A 15774-nucleotide genomic window follows, 5' to 3' on the forward strand; every position below is an offset into this window, starting at 1 on the left:
GTGCCACAAGTTAATTTTTTAAAACTCTTGCAGCAATGTGGCTGACTGAATTGTCATTTGGGCAAATAGGGATGGGCAATAAATTCTGGTCTAGCAAGCAATGCATACAAACCATGAAAAAACCTTTTAGAAGTTGTGATCAGTGGATAGTGATCATGAAATTACAACTTAGCTGATCTTTTCCAGCTTGGACAATGATAATTTCTAAACCAAATTATGGGTAATTAAAATGGATTTAATAAGCTAAATCAAAGTGAGCTGGAAATTAGGGCTTGTGTGGCTTAATACAGCATCAGTCTCAATCTCCAGATTAGTTTTTCCTGTAACAGGAACTCCAACTAATTTTCATGCCATTCATAAAGAAAACAGTTAATTTGATAATTTATCGACTTACTTGTTCTCTTTTTTTTTGTTGATCCTACTAGAGTGTTTGCCCGAAAACAGTAAAATCTAACGTCTTTCTTCATTATTCTTTGCAATAAAAACACAGACCTTCCTTTCAATTCAGAAGATTGCCCTGCCAAGCATAAACCCTGAAGATTTATGTGAGAATTGGAAAGGATTACATGGGTTTAAGGGAGTTACTGCGAGCAAAATTATTAGAGACACAATTTTTTTTTGTAATATTGAGTCTGCAAAGATGTACTTCCATAGAATTATAGGTTCAGCTGACTTTTCCCAGACTCGGCTGTCCTGCTACTGAAAGCTCATCAATTTTGCCACTTCTAGACAAGATTGTTCCAATGCACTTTGGCTGGCAACCCACAGTTTACTCTGTAAACTTGAGGTCATGCAAAACTCCCTTTACAACAATCATCTCTGTGCTGATAGGTAAAGAAAGGTTAAAAAAAATAGTGGGAGTTATGTACAGGCCTCCATTCAGTAGTCAGGATGGGGGCACAAGATATACTAGGAGGTAGAAAAGGTGTGTAAGAAAGGCAAGGATACAGTGATCATGGGAGATTTCAATTTGCAAGTGGACTGGGAAAATCAGGTTGGTATTAGATCACAAGAAAAACAATTTGTGGAATGTCTATAAGATGGCTTTTTGGAGCAGCCTGTGATGGAGCCCACAAGGGAACAGGCAATTCTGGATTTAGTGTTGAGAAATGAGGCAGACTTGATGAGGGAGGTTAAGGTGAAGGAACCCATAGTGGCTCAGTGGTTAGCACTGCTGCCTCACAGCACCAGGGTCCCAGGTTTGATTCCAGCCTCGGTCAACTGTCTGTATGGAGTTTGCACGTTCTCCCCGTGTCTGCGTGGGTTTCCTCTGGGTGCTCCAGTTTCCTCCCACAGTCCAAAGATGTGCAGGTTAGGTGAATTGGCCGGGCTACATTGCTCATAGTGTTAGGTACATTAGTCAAAGGGAAATGGGTCTGGATGGGTTACTCTTCGGAGGGTCGGTATGGGCTTGTTGGGCTGAAGGGCCTGTTTCCACACTGTACGGAATCTAATCTAAACCCTTTGGAGACAGTGACCATATTATGGTAGAATTTATTCTGCAGTTTGAGAGGGACAAGATGGAATAAGATGTAATGGTATTACAGTTGAATAAAGGAAACTACAGAGGCATGAGGGAGTAGCTGACCTGAATTGAGGAGAGAGGAGCCCAGCAGAAAAGGCAGTGGAACAGCAAAGGCAGGATATTCCGAGAGTAATTCGGAGACACGGCAAAAGTTCATCCTGAGGATAAAGAAGCATACTGAAGGGAGAATGGGGCAACTATGGCTGACTGGGAAGTCAGGGACAGCATAAAAACAAAAGAGAAAGCATATAATATGACAAAGGGCAGTGGGGACGTTAGAGGATTGGGAGGCCTATATCGACCAATAGAAGACAACGAAGAAATAAGGAGGGAGAAGATTAAATATGAGGGTAAGCTAGCCAGTAATGTGAAAGAAGATTGCATAACTTTCTTTAGATATTTAAAGGGCATAAGATGGGCAAAAATGGACATTGAACCACTAGAAAATGACACTGGAGAAGTAGTGGGGGGGGTCAAAGAAATGGCTGAGGAACTGAATAAGTACTTTGCATCAGTCTTCATGGTGGAAAACATGAGTAATATCCCGAAAATTCAAGAGGGTGAGGGGCAGAGGTAAGTATGGTGGCCATCACCAAGGAGAAGGTGCTAGAAAAACTGAAAGTTCTGAAGATGGATAAATAACCTGCACCAGTTGGACTACATCCCTGAGTTCTGAAGGAGGTAGCTGAAGAAATGGTAGAGGCATTAATGGTGATCTTTCAGGAATTACTGGAGTCAGGGAGGGTCCAGAGGACTAGAAAATTGCTAACTCCTGTGTTTAAAAAACAAGTAAGCCAAAACATGGAAATTACAGGCTGATTAGCCTGACCTTGGTCATTGGTAATATTTTGGAGTCTATGGTGAAGAATGAGATTTCTGAATACTTGGAAGTACATGGTAAAATAAGGCATGGTTTCATCAAGGGGGATCATGCCTGACAAATCTGCTAGAATTCTTTGAGGAGGTAATAAGCAGGTTAGACCAAGGAGAGGCAATGGATGTTGTCTACCTGGACTTCCAGAAAGCCTTTGACAAGGTGCTACACAGTAGGCTGCTGAGTAATATAAGGGCCCATGGTATTAAAGGCAAGGTGCTAGCATGGATAGAAGCTTGTCTGTCTGGCAGAAAGCAGAGAGTGGGGATGAAAGGGTCTTTCTCAGGATGGCAGCCGATGACTTGTGGTGTTCCACAAGGGTCAGTGTTGGGACCACAACTTTTCACTTTGAACACTAATGATCTAGATGAAGGAACTGAGGACATTCTGGCTAAGTTTGCAGATGATACAAAGATAGGTGACAGGGCAAGTAGCACTGAGAAGGTGGGAGGCTGTAGGAGGATTTAGACAGGTTAGGACAGTGGGCAAAGAAGTGGCAGTTGGAATAAAATGTGGGAACACGTGAGGTCATGCACTTTGGTGAGATGAATAGAGGCATGGTCTCTTTTCTAAATGGGGAGGAAATTCAGAAATCTGAAGTACAAAGGAACTTGGGAGTTCTAGTCCAGGATTCCCTCAAGATAAACTTGCAGCTTGAGTCTAATAGTTAGGAAGGCAAATACAATGTTGGCATTTATTTTGAAAAGGCTAGAATATAAAAGCAGGGACGTATTTCTCGGTTTTAGTCAGAACACATTTAGAATTTTGTGAGTAATTTTGGGCCACATATCTCAGGAAGGATGTACTGGCTCTAGAGTGGGTCCAGAGAAGGTTGATGGGAATGATTAGATTAAATTACTTACAGTGTGGAAACAGGCCCTTCAGCCCAACACATCCACACCGACCCACTGAAGAGCAACCCACCCAGACCCATTCCCCTACATTTACCCCTTCGCTATGAGGCAATTTAGCATGGCCAATTCACCTAACCTGCACATTTTTGGACTGTGGGAGGAAATTGGAGCACCCGGAGGGAACCCACGCAGACACGGGGAGAACGTGCAAACTTCACACAGTCAGTCGCCTGAGGCAGGAATTGAACCCAGGTCTCTGGCGCTGTGAGGCAGCAGTGCTAACCACTGTACCACCGTGCCACCCAATGATCTCATGAATAAAAAGCTTAACCTATGAGGAATATTTGAAAACTCTGAGATTCTACTTGATGGAGTTTGGAAGGATGAGAGGGGATCTAATTGAAACTTACAGAATACTGAATGGTCTAGACAGAGTGGACATTGGAAAGATCTTTCCATTGGTAGGGGGGACCAAGACCCAAAGACATAGTCTTCGAGTAAAGATCCTTTAGAATGAAGATAAGGAAAATATTCTTCAGCCAGAGAGTGGTGAATCTATGGAATTCATTGCTGCAGAAGGTTGTGAAGGCCATGTCATATTTAAAACAAGAGGTAGTTAGGCTCTTGGTTGTCAAGGGTTATGGGGAAAGAAGTGGGAGAATGGGGTTGAGAAACTTATCAGCCATGATTGAATGGTGGAGCAAACTCAATGGGCCAAATGGCCTAATTTCTGTTCCTATGTCTTATAATCTTGTGGTCTTAAGGTCTACCTTGTTGACATACATTTGCTCCAAATCAAGCAAACCCTTAATTTAAAAAATCTCATCCTTGTTATCAACTCTCCACATGGTCTTGCCCCTTTCTATGTTAGCAGTCACCTCCAGCCTCACAACCTACCTAGATATCTGCAGCCAACTAATTCTGGGCTTGAGCAACCTAGAGTTTACTTTCTCCACCTTTGGTGGCCATATCTGTCAGCTGTGCAGTCCATTAACTCTGGAATTCCTTCCCTAAACCTCTCCAAATTTCTATCTTTATCTTCTCCTATAAGGCACTCCTTTGAACCTATCTCTTCAACTAAATCTGTTGCCATCTACCCCAATGTAGCTTCATGTGACTCAATATCCAGATTTGACTTTATAAAGCTGCTGTGAGCATCCTGGGATCTTTTATTATGTCATAAGTGCTATTATAAATAGAAGTTGTTGCTGCCTATATTTTCAGTGGGTGCTTAGTGGGATTTTAATAACTTAGCAGGTTGAGTGTTACATTAACTGATTTGAAAGAAGGTTGGATGATTAGTGTTTAGGTCTATCAATTTTTAGGTCTATTTAATTTTAAAATATATCATCCGAGGGCATGGGAATACATTATCTTTTTAAAAACTATTCTTCATACAACCTCTCAAATCAGTTCATTTTTATAATTTTTCTTATAAGCAAAACATGTATTCAATTTCTGAGATTGCATTAGCAGTTAAGTAGTACCTGTAAGACATTTAAATGGTGTTTAGGCTCTTTGAGATTGATGTTAGAGATGTGGGTGCTAAAATTGTGGTATCTTCAAGTATACATGATACGTAATAAAAGTGAGTAGATTTGATTTTGAAACTTGTTTTGAGAATGGAACTGAAGCTGACTTTTTAAAGTCCCAATAGCTTACCAGTTTTTCTCACTTTCTCCTCGACACCTTATTTACATACAATTTAACTGCCACTTGCTTTTTCTGAAATGGAACATTATTCACCATTCTCAATATTCTGATGAAAGGTAGTGTTGTAATTATAAATTAATGATAATATAAATGATTATGTTAACAATACGAATATTATGTTTTGGGGTGGCATGGTGGCTCAGTGGTTAGCACTGCTGCCTCACAGCACCAGGGACCCAGGTTCAACTCCAGTCTCGGGCGACTGTCTGTGTGGAGTTTGCACATTCCCCCCGTGTTTGCGTGGGTTTCCTCTGGGTGCTCTGGTTTCCTCGTGCAGGCCAGGTGAATTGGCCATGCTAAATTGCCCATAGTGTTAGGTGCATGAGTAGGGGAATGGGTCTGGGTAGGTTGCTCTTCAGAGGGCCGATGTGGGATTGTTGGGCCAAAGGACCTGTTTCTATACTGTAGGTAATCGCAATCTAATCTAAATAAAGTAAAGAAATTCTTAGCTTATAATTAAAATAATATTGCCTTTCAATGGAATAATGACAGTATAGGAAAGCTGTTGGACAGTATCAGGTAAAGTATAACTATAAAATGTATAAAATATACATATAAATTGCTTAAAAAATAATATTTTATTTGTAAAAATGGAGGAGATTCTGAATGGTGTAACATAATTGCAGACAAAGCTACAAAGAACAAAAGACAAAAAAAATCTGAAACTCCCCTAATTTTATTAATCTGGGGATCAAACAGAATTGACGGAACGTTTATCTTGAACATGTAAGAAAACACTAATAGTATTTTGAATCCGTTTTATAAATAACATTGTACCACCCTGCAGTAGGCAGCATTGACTTGTCAGAGCTGGGCTGGCAGTCAGTCAGCCTCCTTGCGTTTTCCCAGCATGCACGCAGGCTGTGTGTAGCTGCCTGTGAATTGTTGCTGAGTCCGGACACGATCAGGCTCGGGACTGGGAGTCACACAGGAGCTGCCCATTCAAATACTGAGGATCAGCGCCCGCAGGAGTCCGCTGGCCGGGTGTCCACCATGAACACCATCAGACAGGTCCCAGCCAAGGTGCTGCACCGCCGTTCGGTGCACAGTCTGGAGGCAGAGAGAGAGCAGTTTGACAGGCAGCAGGTAAAACAAGACATACATACAGTATATCGGTGCTACTGAACCAGTGATCCCGATACTGCCCTGCTGTATAGTCAGCCTAGCTGTTGGTTCACCTCTGTTTTTGCAAATCATTTTCATTTCACTCTCTTTAAAAACCTTTTTTTAAATGTTGGCTTTGGGAATATAAAGCTGGCTTGTTATCAGCGCCTTTCCAGGAAGTCCGGGACCTTGTTATAACCAAGATAGCAGCTCAAAGCAGTCAGGTTTTCAGCCGGCTTTTGCCGTTTGTCCAAACATGGTGTTGAATTTGACCTGTCCAAACGCTGGGTGTTAATCGCAAATGACACGAATCGGCTGAAAGTGACACCGAGCTGCCACTGAAACAGACAGAGCGGCTTGTTTATTCTGACCGATTTCCGTAAACCTTGGTTGGACACGGCGAGTGTACCCCTCCCCCCCAGTATTTACACCTTTGATCCTGCAAATATTGACCTGCACGTAATCCCCGGAATCGTGTTCTTCATTGTTTTTTATATATATAACCCTTTGTACCGAATTCAAATCACCTTTTAATGAAGGTGACACAAGCCTAAGCGGGAGCAAACGCGTTCAAGGTCTTTTCATTTGAAATGGGAGGCCGATTCGGAAGGTACAACTTAAAATGTTGCCCACCTATCTCTGCAGTCGCATGGGCCCCACTTATTTCGTCTAATATTTGCTTAATTGGGATTAATTCTGGCAGCCACCGATGAAAGTAGATCATCTCAGATTTTGTTTATCACCCTGTGGCTCATTAGCAGACACCCTATTTTGCTGAATCAAAGTCTACTTGCTCCTTGTGAGCATGTGTCTCTATTATGAGGAAAATTATGGTGTGTGAAGAAAATTAATATTGTTATATAATGACTGGAATGATTGCCTGGGAATTTGCACTGGGAAATTGAAGGTGTAACGTGGACTTGAACTGGCTTTGAATTAATATTCAAACTGTAAGGAATGCTTAGTCTGAGAGGTTTAAAAAACATTTTTTGAAAAAATATACAGTAAATAACTCTGGAAGGTCAAAGACACTCTGCTGGATGTTACATTAGATCGTGTTTTATAGAGAAACATAAATATTTCTGCTCTGTATCATTGCCCCAAAACAGCCAGTAAGAAAGAATCTGGGAAAACATGTTGAATGAACTGCTGTAACAGTCCCTGGTGTGGTATGACCATATCGTAAAATGAGCAGAAAATAAAATGTGGCCTTTTTCCATATTTTGGCTCCCTTTTGACCTCTAAAGATTTGTTTTCTGCCAGTTTTCTGGGTTCCTATCTTCCTGAAGCTGCTTATTGTTGAGGGTATCGGCCTTTTATTTATGTTGGAACTTAAACCTTGGTGTTAGTAACTGTTCAACGGTGGACAGATCAGCTGAGCTAAAACTGCTGTCTCACAATGTCTATGCATACATAGTTCCCAGTGGAGTCTTTGAGATACCAGATGTCCTACAATGCTGCCATTGCCTTGTCCTAGCTGCAGATCCATAAGGGATAAGATAGATGAGCACAGATTAGGAATCAAAGTTAGTATCTATTTAACTTTCTGTTGTTTACTCCCTTTGGCTGATGGAGTCCAAACTTTCTATATTATCCTCTCTGAACTTAATAGATTTGTCAGTTTGGAAAGAACTGTTCTTAATGCTGTTGCTTAATTGGTGGATACATTGAAAATCTATTGTATCTGCAACTTAATGACACATTAGTTTAATGTTGACATGTGACTTCTTGGTCTCTGTTGTTTAAGAAGCCCATGAAGGTTAAATGCTTGTCATTAAGCTATCAGGCTCTAATTTGTTGTTCTAAAACACAAAACAGGAGAACAACTAGTGACTGAAGAAGGTAACTTTCATTATGACATCGTCACAGTGTACGCTGTTGTTGGATTCCAAGCATTATCTTGATGACATCCACTTTCTCTCACAGGTTTGAGGGGAATAGTGTTGAAGCGCTTTTTTTTTTAATTTGATGGCATTCGATACTAATTCATTTCTGTGTTACTATAGTATACAATCCATGATCTGTCACATTAACTATCATTATTTCCCTAATATTTTCTCCACATATTAATCTCTGGTTCAACAGTTGAATTAATTCAATACCGACAATTTTAGTCCTCAAAACATTGAAAATGAAGCCTTTCATGTTGTTCTTGTACAACAAACAAAGGATATTAACATTGTACTTATCGTGGTGCTTATAGTTATGATGGTATAAGCAAAAGGACGTTGTTTTTAACATCACAGAAAGCAAACAATATTGGATCTGGTGCAGAGTAACAATCTAACCATAAGGAAGCATTGAAATAGGATTGGATTTGATATTGGTTTTGAGAGGGAGAAACACAAACTAATGGTTTGAATTTAAGGTACATTTTGAAGGGGTGACAGATAAATTAACCACCGTTAACTGACTGAACAATTAATGGACAAACCTGCAAGCAACTAATGGGGAATATTCAAAATGTATTTGGTATGATACAAAACCAATACATGTCTTTAAAAGTATGTGTGGTTCTACAACCTTGGTCAACAAATGAGAAAATGAAATATGCCAAGCTTAAAAAAACTTACACAAGTGCAAGTTATATGGCAATCCAACCGATACCTAAAGGTAACAAAGGGACAAAAGGGTAAATGAAGTAATAGCAAAGGATATTGAAGCTAAGAATCAAAACTTTTACATATTGCATAAAAAAGTGATAAAGGGAAGTTTAGTGCATATTAAAGGCAGATGTGAGTCCATAATTGATAATAAGAAAATGGCAGAGTACTCATGAATACTAAATGAATACATTTTATCCATTGTTTCAGTAGAGGCAGAAAACAAAATATAAAAAAAAAGTTGGGGAGCTATTAGACTCAATGTAAGTAAGATTATAGTAATGAAGAAAATAACGGGACTTAAATATATTAGGTCCTTGATATTTCAACTCTAGAGTATTTAAAACAAATAGTTGAGGAGATTGTAGAAGCATTCAACACAGATTTCCAAACCTTTTCTTGACTCAGGCATTCTGCCTTAACGTTGAAACACTGCAAATACCATTCAATTTTTTTAAGATTGGGTGAGAGAAACCAGCAGACTGCAGACCTGTCAGTTTAATGTCATTTATGGGGAGGTTATTGGGACCTATCATCCGAGACAGAGTGGGAAAGTATTACAGGAAGTGTTATCTGCACAAAGATCAGTACTAAGTTGTGAACGTGACATTGTTTCGAAATAAATTTCTGCTTGAGGTGGAGGCTGGGGAGTGTCAATGGACGTTTTTAAATGGACTTTATGGATGTTGGTTTTTGCCATACAAGATATTATGACAGCATGTGAAAACGTGTAGTTTGGTAATCAAATGGCCAATAGGAGACAAAGCATGGATAAAATGTTTGTACTTTGATTGCTGTGCTCTGAGAAATGGCATTCATCATGGGTGTGTACAGCATTTTACTATAGATATTAATGATTTGGATCAAGTATCATTGGATCTACATAAAACATTTACAGATGAAACAAAGTGAGAAGACCCAGACATCATGTATATAGGAGCAGGAAATTACAAAAGAACTTTACAGACTAAGTGAACAGATATAACTGTGGCTTACAGAGTTCAATGTTGGGGATCTGAAATTATCCATTTTATATTTCAGGGTTTAAGGACATAAATTATGGAGACAGGGATAATTTTAGCTTAGCTCTTGGGTTTTGTAGGTTGAGGGGTGGTCCAGTCAAGGTATTTAAAATGATGGAAGGATTCAATAGTGCAGATAGTAAGGAATATTTAACTCTGATGTGGGAATCCGGAAGAAGGCAACATTACATTAAATCACAAGCTGGCCATTTCAGTCGGAAATGAGAAAGCATTGTATGAATAATGGATTTTGGGAATACCAGATCAATGTCATAGGCTAAGGTTGATGGCTTTATATTTTAAAGAATGCATAATCGTATTCTAATACTTGTATCTCATCAGATTTAAAATGAGTTTTAATGGGTGTGTTTTTCTGGCCTGAGGAAATTGGTTGTATCTGCTTTAAACTGGAAATAGATTTTTATTGTGCAAGACATCTAGTGATAAGAACAAGCAAAGATGAATAGAGTTGAGATAGAAGTCAGCCATTGTCTCAGTGGATGGCAGAATAGGCTTGTGTGGCTGAATGGGAGCTTCTCCTGTTCTCACATATCAATCTCACCGACCAAATATGTAACAGAATTTTGAGTTTGTATTCATGTAGTGTGTTGTCATACGTTTTTCTTTAACTATTTAATGTTATCTCCTCTGGGTGTAGGTAATGTTTCAGGACCAATCTCAACAATATGCGCACAGTGCACATTTCAGGGTTAGCCTCTCCCTTATTTTCTACATTCATGAAATAAATGGGGCTTGTGAATACAGGCAAGAACAATGGTAATCACAGAATCTGAAACCCATTACGTTGAAATACCCAACCCTTGTAAATCACTCTTAGATCATGATATTCGAAGGGTGAACTTTTTGATGGTATGCAAATGCAGATAATAAAGTTATCTCCAGTTCAGGACACACATATTCCAAGAAAGGATTCAGAAGAGATTCATTGAAATGTTGCCCGATATGGAAGGTTTGAGCTTTAAAGAAATGCTGGATAGGCTAGGACCTTTTTCACTGGAGCGTAGGAGGTTGAGAGGCAACCTGATAGAAGTTTATAAAATAATGAGGGTGTAGATAGAGTTAATGGCAGTTGTCTTTTTCCTAGGATGGGGGATTTTGGGACTAGGGGACACATTTTTAAGGTAAGAGGAGAAAGACATGAGGGACAAAGTTTTTTCACAGTGTGTATATTGGAGTTCATGCATGGAATGACCTTCCTGAGGAAGTGGTGGATGTGGGAACAATTACAACTTTTAAAAGACATTTGGATAAGTACATGAAGAGGAAAGGTTTGGAGGGATTTGGGCCAGGAGCAGGCAGGTGGAACTAGTTTAGTTTGGGATTATGTTAGACATGGATTGGTTGGACTGAAGGGATGGTTTCCATGCTGTTTGACTCTAAGTTAACACCATCAAGAAAACAATATCCTTCTGTATCTATTGTAAGACTGAATTTATGTGATACAGCTCATATGACATCAAGATAATTTATGACAACATTGTGATCTATTAAATATTGTCACTGATTAAACTTGTGATGTCTGATTTGCCTGTATGAGTGAAGGTGATCATCATTTCTTCACAAAACATTGTACAGTTGTAACACCTGTATCTCAGTCTGATTTCAAATGAGTTGTAATGGGCGTACTTTTTTCTGGCCTGAAGGTTGAATCTACTTTAAACTGGAAATATTTGATTTTCACAGCATGTGTGGGCAAGTGCCAGGACAACCCTGTTGATATCACAAAACATTGCAATTGTTTTCACCAGGTGTATCAATGTAAGTTGTTTATTTTGTCTGTAAATCTACAGCAAAAACTGTGCACAGCTATTATTGAAGCAAACGTTTGGAACAATTTCCATTCTCTGTGATGGCAAAAGACTGAATAAGTTATCAGTATCCCTTGGTTAGGGTACTAATATAAATATGACCCATCACGTGCCTCGTTCAGACTATTGTCTTCTATGTAATTAAAGCCAGAAGTAAGAATGTAAGAAGTAATTAGTCAATAAAGAATATTGGTGATTTTACTTTAATGGTTTGTGCAGAGAAATCCTAACTGCTGTATATAATCAGAAATCTAAACACAATATGGGGCTCCAATTAGTTCATCCATAAGGTTGCCTACTTAGCTTCTGATGCTTACGCCCTTATCAAATACTGTTTGGAAGACCAAGATGTCCTTTAATAATAGGCAGCATCTTGTAAATAAAGGGAATGCTTAGATGTACAAATATTACTGTGACTGCATAAATACTTCTGGATATAGGTAATATGTTTCAGAACCAAGTTCACCCTGCCTTTCCTCGTGACGTCTGTCAAAATGCAACTGTCCATGATTTATTTTCTCCAGTATCATTCACTAATAGATTTTCAAACTAAATTAATTTGTGCCTTATTTGAAGTTGCTTCATATTATAAATGTAAACCTAACCATTTCATTTTCTGAGAGACCAAAGTGCCCTCACTCTACTATTTACCCTGGCTGACCGTCCACCTGAGTTTGTTGTGGGGCAATTTCATTTTCACTTGCTGACTCCAGTTTCTCCTTCATTACCTCAAAACTGGTGATGAAAGCTTAACTATGGCTTTATCACATTAAAAGTTGTTCTGCTGAAATATTTTTCTGTTCAGGATTGGTATTTCTGCCTACCCTTGACAAACTTCAGATAATCTGGAATGTGGTGACCTGAGTTCAATCTTGCATAAAGTGTGGTATATTCCTCCCTGACTCTCTGCCTTTAGATCCTCACTCACACCATCTGGGAATTTGTTTTCTCCAACTATATTTCTTTCCTTCTGCACCATCAATGAAGGATATTATTTTAGTCATTTTATCTCCTTTTCCAGAAATATTGTGCCCCTCTTCACTGTTTGACCTTCCTTTCTTGAACAAATGCTTTGGCCAAAAATTTCCCTTTATCTATTGATGTGATCTTCCCTTTTGTTTCCCTCCCCAATGACTTGCTGTTCATTGTTCACCCTTCTATGATGCAGTCTTGAAGTGTTCTTTTACACTGTAAATGCAATCACATAAGGTGATTATGTTCACAATTACGTCCTCTTTTTCTTATTGTGAGATTGAGATCAATTGTACTGACCATACAGAAATCAGTCAGTATTGCGCTTTTGAGTATTATACCAAATAATGCTCTTTTTAGTATATAAATGAATTACAAAATCCAAATTTGTGTTTGTAAACCTTAAAGTATTTTTTCTCTGTATACATTGTGCACCAGTTTACTTTAGGCATAGGGCTTGAAACTGACATGGATATTGTTACACCAAATGGAAAAAGTACTATGTGCAATTCAGTGTGACCATGTTTGATCTAAATTGCTGATGTCGCATCCGTCTTGAGTGTGAATGTAACATAATAAAATTGGTTAAAATGTGCCTTTTCTTCAAAGAAAAGAGTTGCCCTTTGTCAGTTAAAAGTCTGAAGAGATCACTGGAAAAATGAATCAAATGAATGCAAATAATAAATGTTGGCCTTTGATTAGTCCGAATGTGTAGAAGAGGAAATGGTTTATGGTTTTATCATGAGTAGGTGACATTTCGATTTTCATATCCTGTGAGGTATATGTAGAAAGTGAAATTAGATTCGAAGTGTTGATTTTATTTGTATGCTATCTTTGCAATTCAATTGTATGAGGTCTGAAACCATGGCTCAGAGACAGAAATACTTACAGATGCTTTCATAAGAAAGCCTTTGTTTTGTGACTTTGCATTTTGTATATTAAATCTCTCCACCTTCTCTACTGAACATGTTAAATCATTGTTGCAGTTCAGTGGGTGCTGTGTGCCTTCAGTATTTCACCAGAGTAACCAATCTATGTATGAGATGACAGAGTATCAGATTGTGGTGGTATCCCTAATTTGGAGCCACGAGCCCAGTGTTCAACTCCTACTAACATCTTGAAACTGGTTGACTAGAAAATAGTTTTGTTTTAGGACGATGTTTCCTTGATGTGTGTCAGACCTTGAGCCTGGAACTATGTTGACACAGGCGGTTTAATTCTTTAATTAACTTGCCCCTTGCCGCTCTAACTCAGGCAATGAGAACAACTGTGCTAATAGGAATCAGTGAATTCGCTCCCCACGATTGTGAACCTTCGTGATCTCTATCAAAACCTGAAAACTCTTGGGGGAGCTCAGCAGGACAGGCAGCATTGACCAGAAAACACAAAGATGGTTGAAATGATACTGTAACACTTCATGTCTAATGCCTTATTCACAACTGAATAGTTCACCCACTCCCTATCCTAACTAATAATACAGTCCTTCCTATTTTCCATTTTCACTGCTTTTAAAATATATATGTTGAAGTTGAAATAATTTCTAATTAAAGTGGCTACATTAGAATAACTGTCACTAGTGTAGCAAACAATAGCTTAAGTTTAAGGTGTTGTGTTCTAAAAGACCAACAACAGTATATTTATATGGTGCCTTTAATGTAATGAAAGGTCCCAAGGTGCTTTGCAAGTGCATTATAAAACAAAATATGACTCCAAGCCACATAAGGCTTAATTAGTTCAGATGACCAAAAATTTGGCCAAAGAGGAACATTTTAAGGAGTGTCTTAAAAACAGAGATAGGATTAGGGGACTAACCAGAGCTTGGGGCTGTGGAAACTGAAGGCAAGATCACCAATGGTGGAAAGTTTAAAATTGTACAAAAAAGCCAGTACTGAAGGAGTACAGATGTTTTGAAGGGTTGTGGGGTTGGAAGAGATTAGGGGAAGACTAGAGTCATAGAGGGGTTTAAAAACAAGAATTAGTCTTTTAAGATTGAGCTGTTGCTTAACTAGATGATGTTTCCATTAATAGGTGAGACTAGGACCCAAGGGCACAGCCTCTGAATGAAGCGATGACCCTTTAGAACTGAGTTGAGGAATTTCTTCAGCCAGAGAATGACGAATCTGTGGAACCTATTAGCGCAGAGGACTGTGGAGGTCAAATTGTTGAGTGTATTTAAGACAGACAGATTCTTGATTAAAGGGAACAAACCGGGAGATGGGAGGAGAATAGGTTTGAGAAACATATTAGATGTGATTGAATGTAGAGCAGGCTGAATGGGCAGAATGGCCTAATTCTGCTCCTATATCTTATGATCAGCAGCTAATGTAGGTCATTGGGCACAGGGATGATAATTGAACAGAACCTGCTCTGAGTTAAGATGTGGGCAGCATGGCAGCCCTCGCTTTCCCTGGATATATTGGGAAAATTTGATTTGCTTCAAGACTTTTCACTTGGGTTCCTGAAAATCATGACTTTAACAACAATTCTAAATGAGGATTCACTACTCTGGCAGCAGCAGAAACCTGATAGGATGGATTCAGATATGGAATTCAAGAAAAGATAGCAACAGATTTTGGAATTGCCACATGTTGAATGACTTTTGGGAGGGAAGGGAGGTTGCAGGTGGAATACCAGTTTCATGGATAGATGATTTCTTTGAGGAGAGTGATCAGGATGACAAATTTAAAGAGGTGTTTTCAACATCAATTAACTGGAGTCCAAGTTGTGAGATCTGCAGTTTATAGGGATTAGAATCAAGTGATTGGATTTAGTTCTCATGGACCAGGTTTTCTCAGAGAGACTACAAAGGTAAATAGAAAAGATCTGGAGAAAGATTCAAGTATAGGATTAGGCCGGGGCGGTATTAAAAGAATTTTGGCCAGTTGGACTTTTGGAAAGAAGAGATATGTCCAATGTTGCTGTTAGATGATTTTATTCTTAGTGACAAAAACATCCAGGTGCTTCTTCCGTTAGCTGTTGTAAATGGAGCTGGAGAGGCCCAGGTAGGTGAGACAATATTGTAGGTTGAAGTATCAAAATTGAGTTTCCTTTTAAAGAAGGGGGTTAGTTTTTAACTATTCAGAATTGTTACAAATAAGACTGTTGAACTCTGCAAAGCTCAGTTGATAAAAGGACCTGTGCCCAAACCTAGTCATTGCGAACAGGCAATTTTTCATGGAGCTTTGTGAGTGGGAAATCATGTCTCACAAACTTGATTGAGTTTTTTGAAGATGTAACAAAGAGGATTGATGAGGGCCGAGCGGTAGATGTGATCTATA

The 15774-nt window shown here is 39.0% G+C and overlaps 1 protein-coding gene across 2 annotated transcripts in view; it reads left to right on the forward strand.

Moving 5' to 3' along the window:
• The first annotated feature begins 5837 nt into the window (after nucleotides 1-5837).
• The window catches only part of hip1ra (huntingtin interacting protein 1 related a), a 141042-nt gene continuing 131105 nt past the window's right edge, over nucleotides 5838-15774 (forward strand). Inside the window, exon 1 of one of the 2 annotated variants that reach the window (XM_043715781.2) lies at nucleotides 5838-6052. In XM_043715781.2, the coding sequence (XP_043571716.2) occupies nucleotides 5960-6052 (93 nt within the window). In that variant the 5' untranslated portion in view covers nucleotides 5838-5959. The remainder of the gene's footprint in view (nucleotides 6053-15774) is intronic. The other variant, XM_043715782.2, reaches the window with a different exon arrangement.

Source organism: Chiloscyllium plagiosum, unplaced genomic scaffold, assembly GCF_037043375.1.
Source record: "Chiloscyllium plagiosum isolate Xiang-an unplaced genomic scaffold, Cpla_swu_hap1 HiC_scaffold_24, whole genome shotgun sequence".
NCBI classification, from domain to species: domain Eukaryota; kingdom Metazoa; phylum Chordata; class Chondrichthyes; order Orectolobiformes; family Hemiscylliidae; genus Chiloscyllium; species Chiloscyllium plagiosum.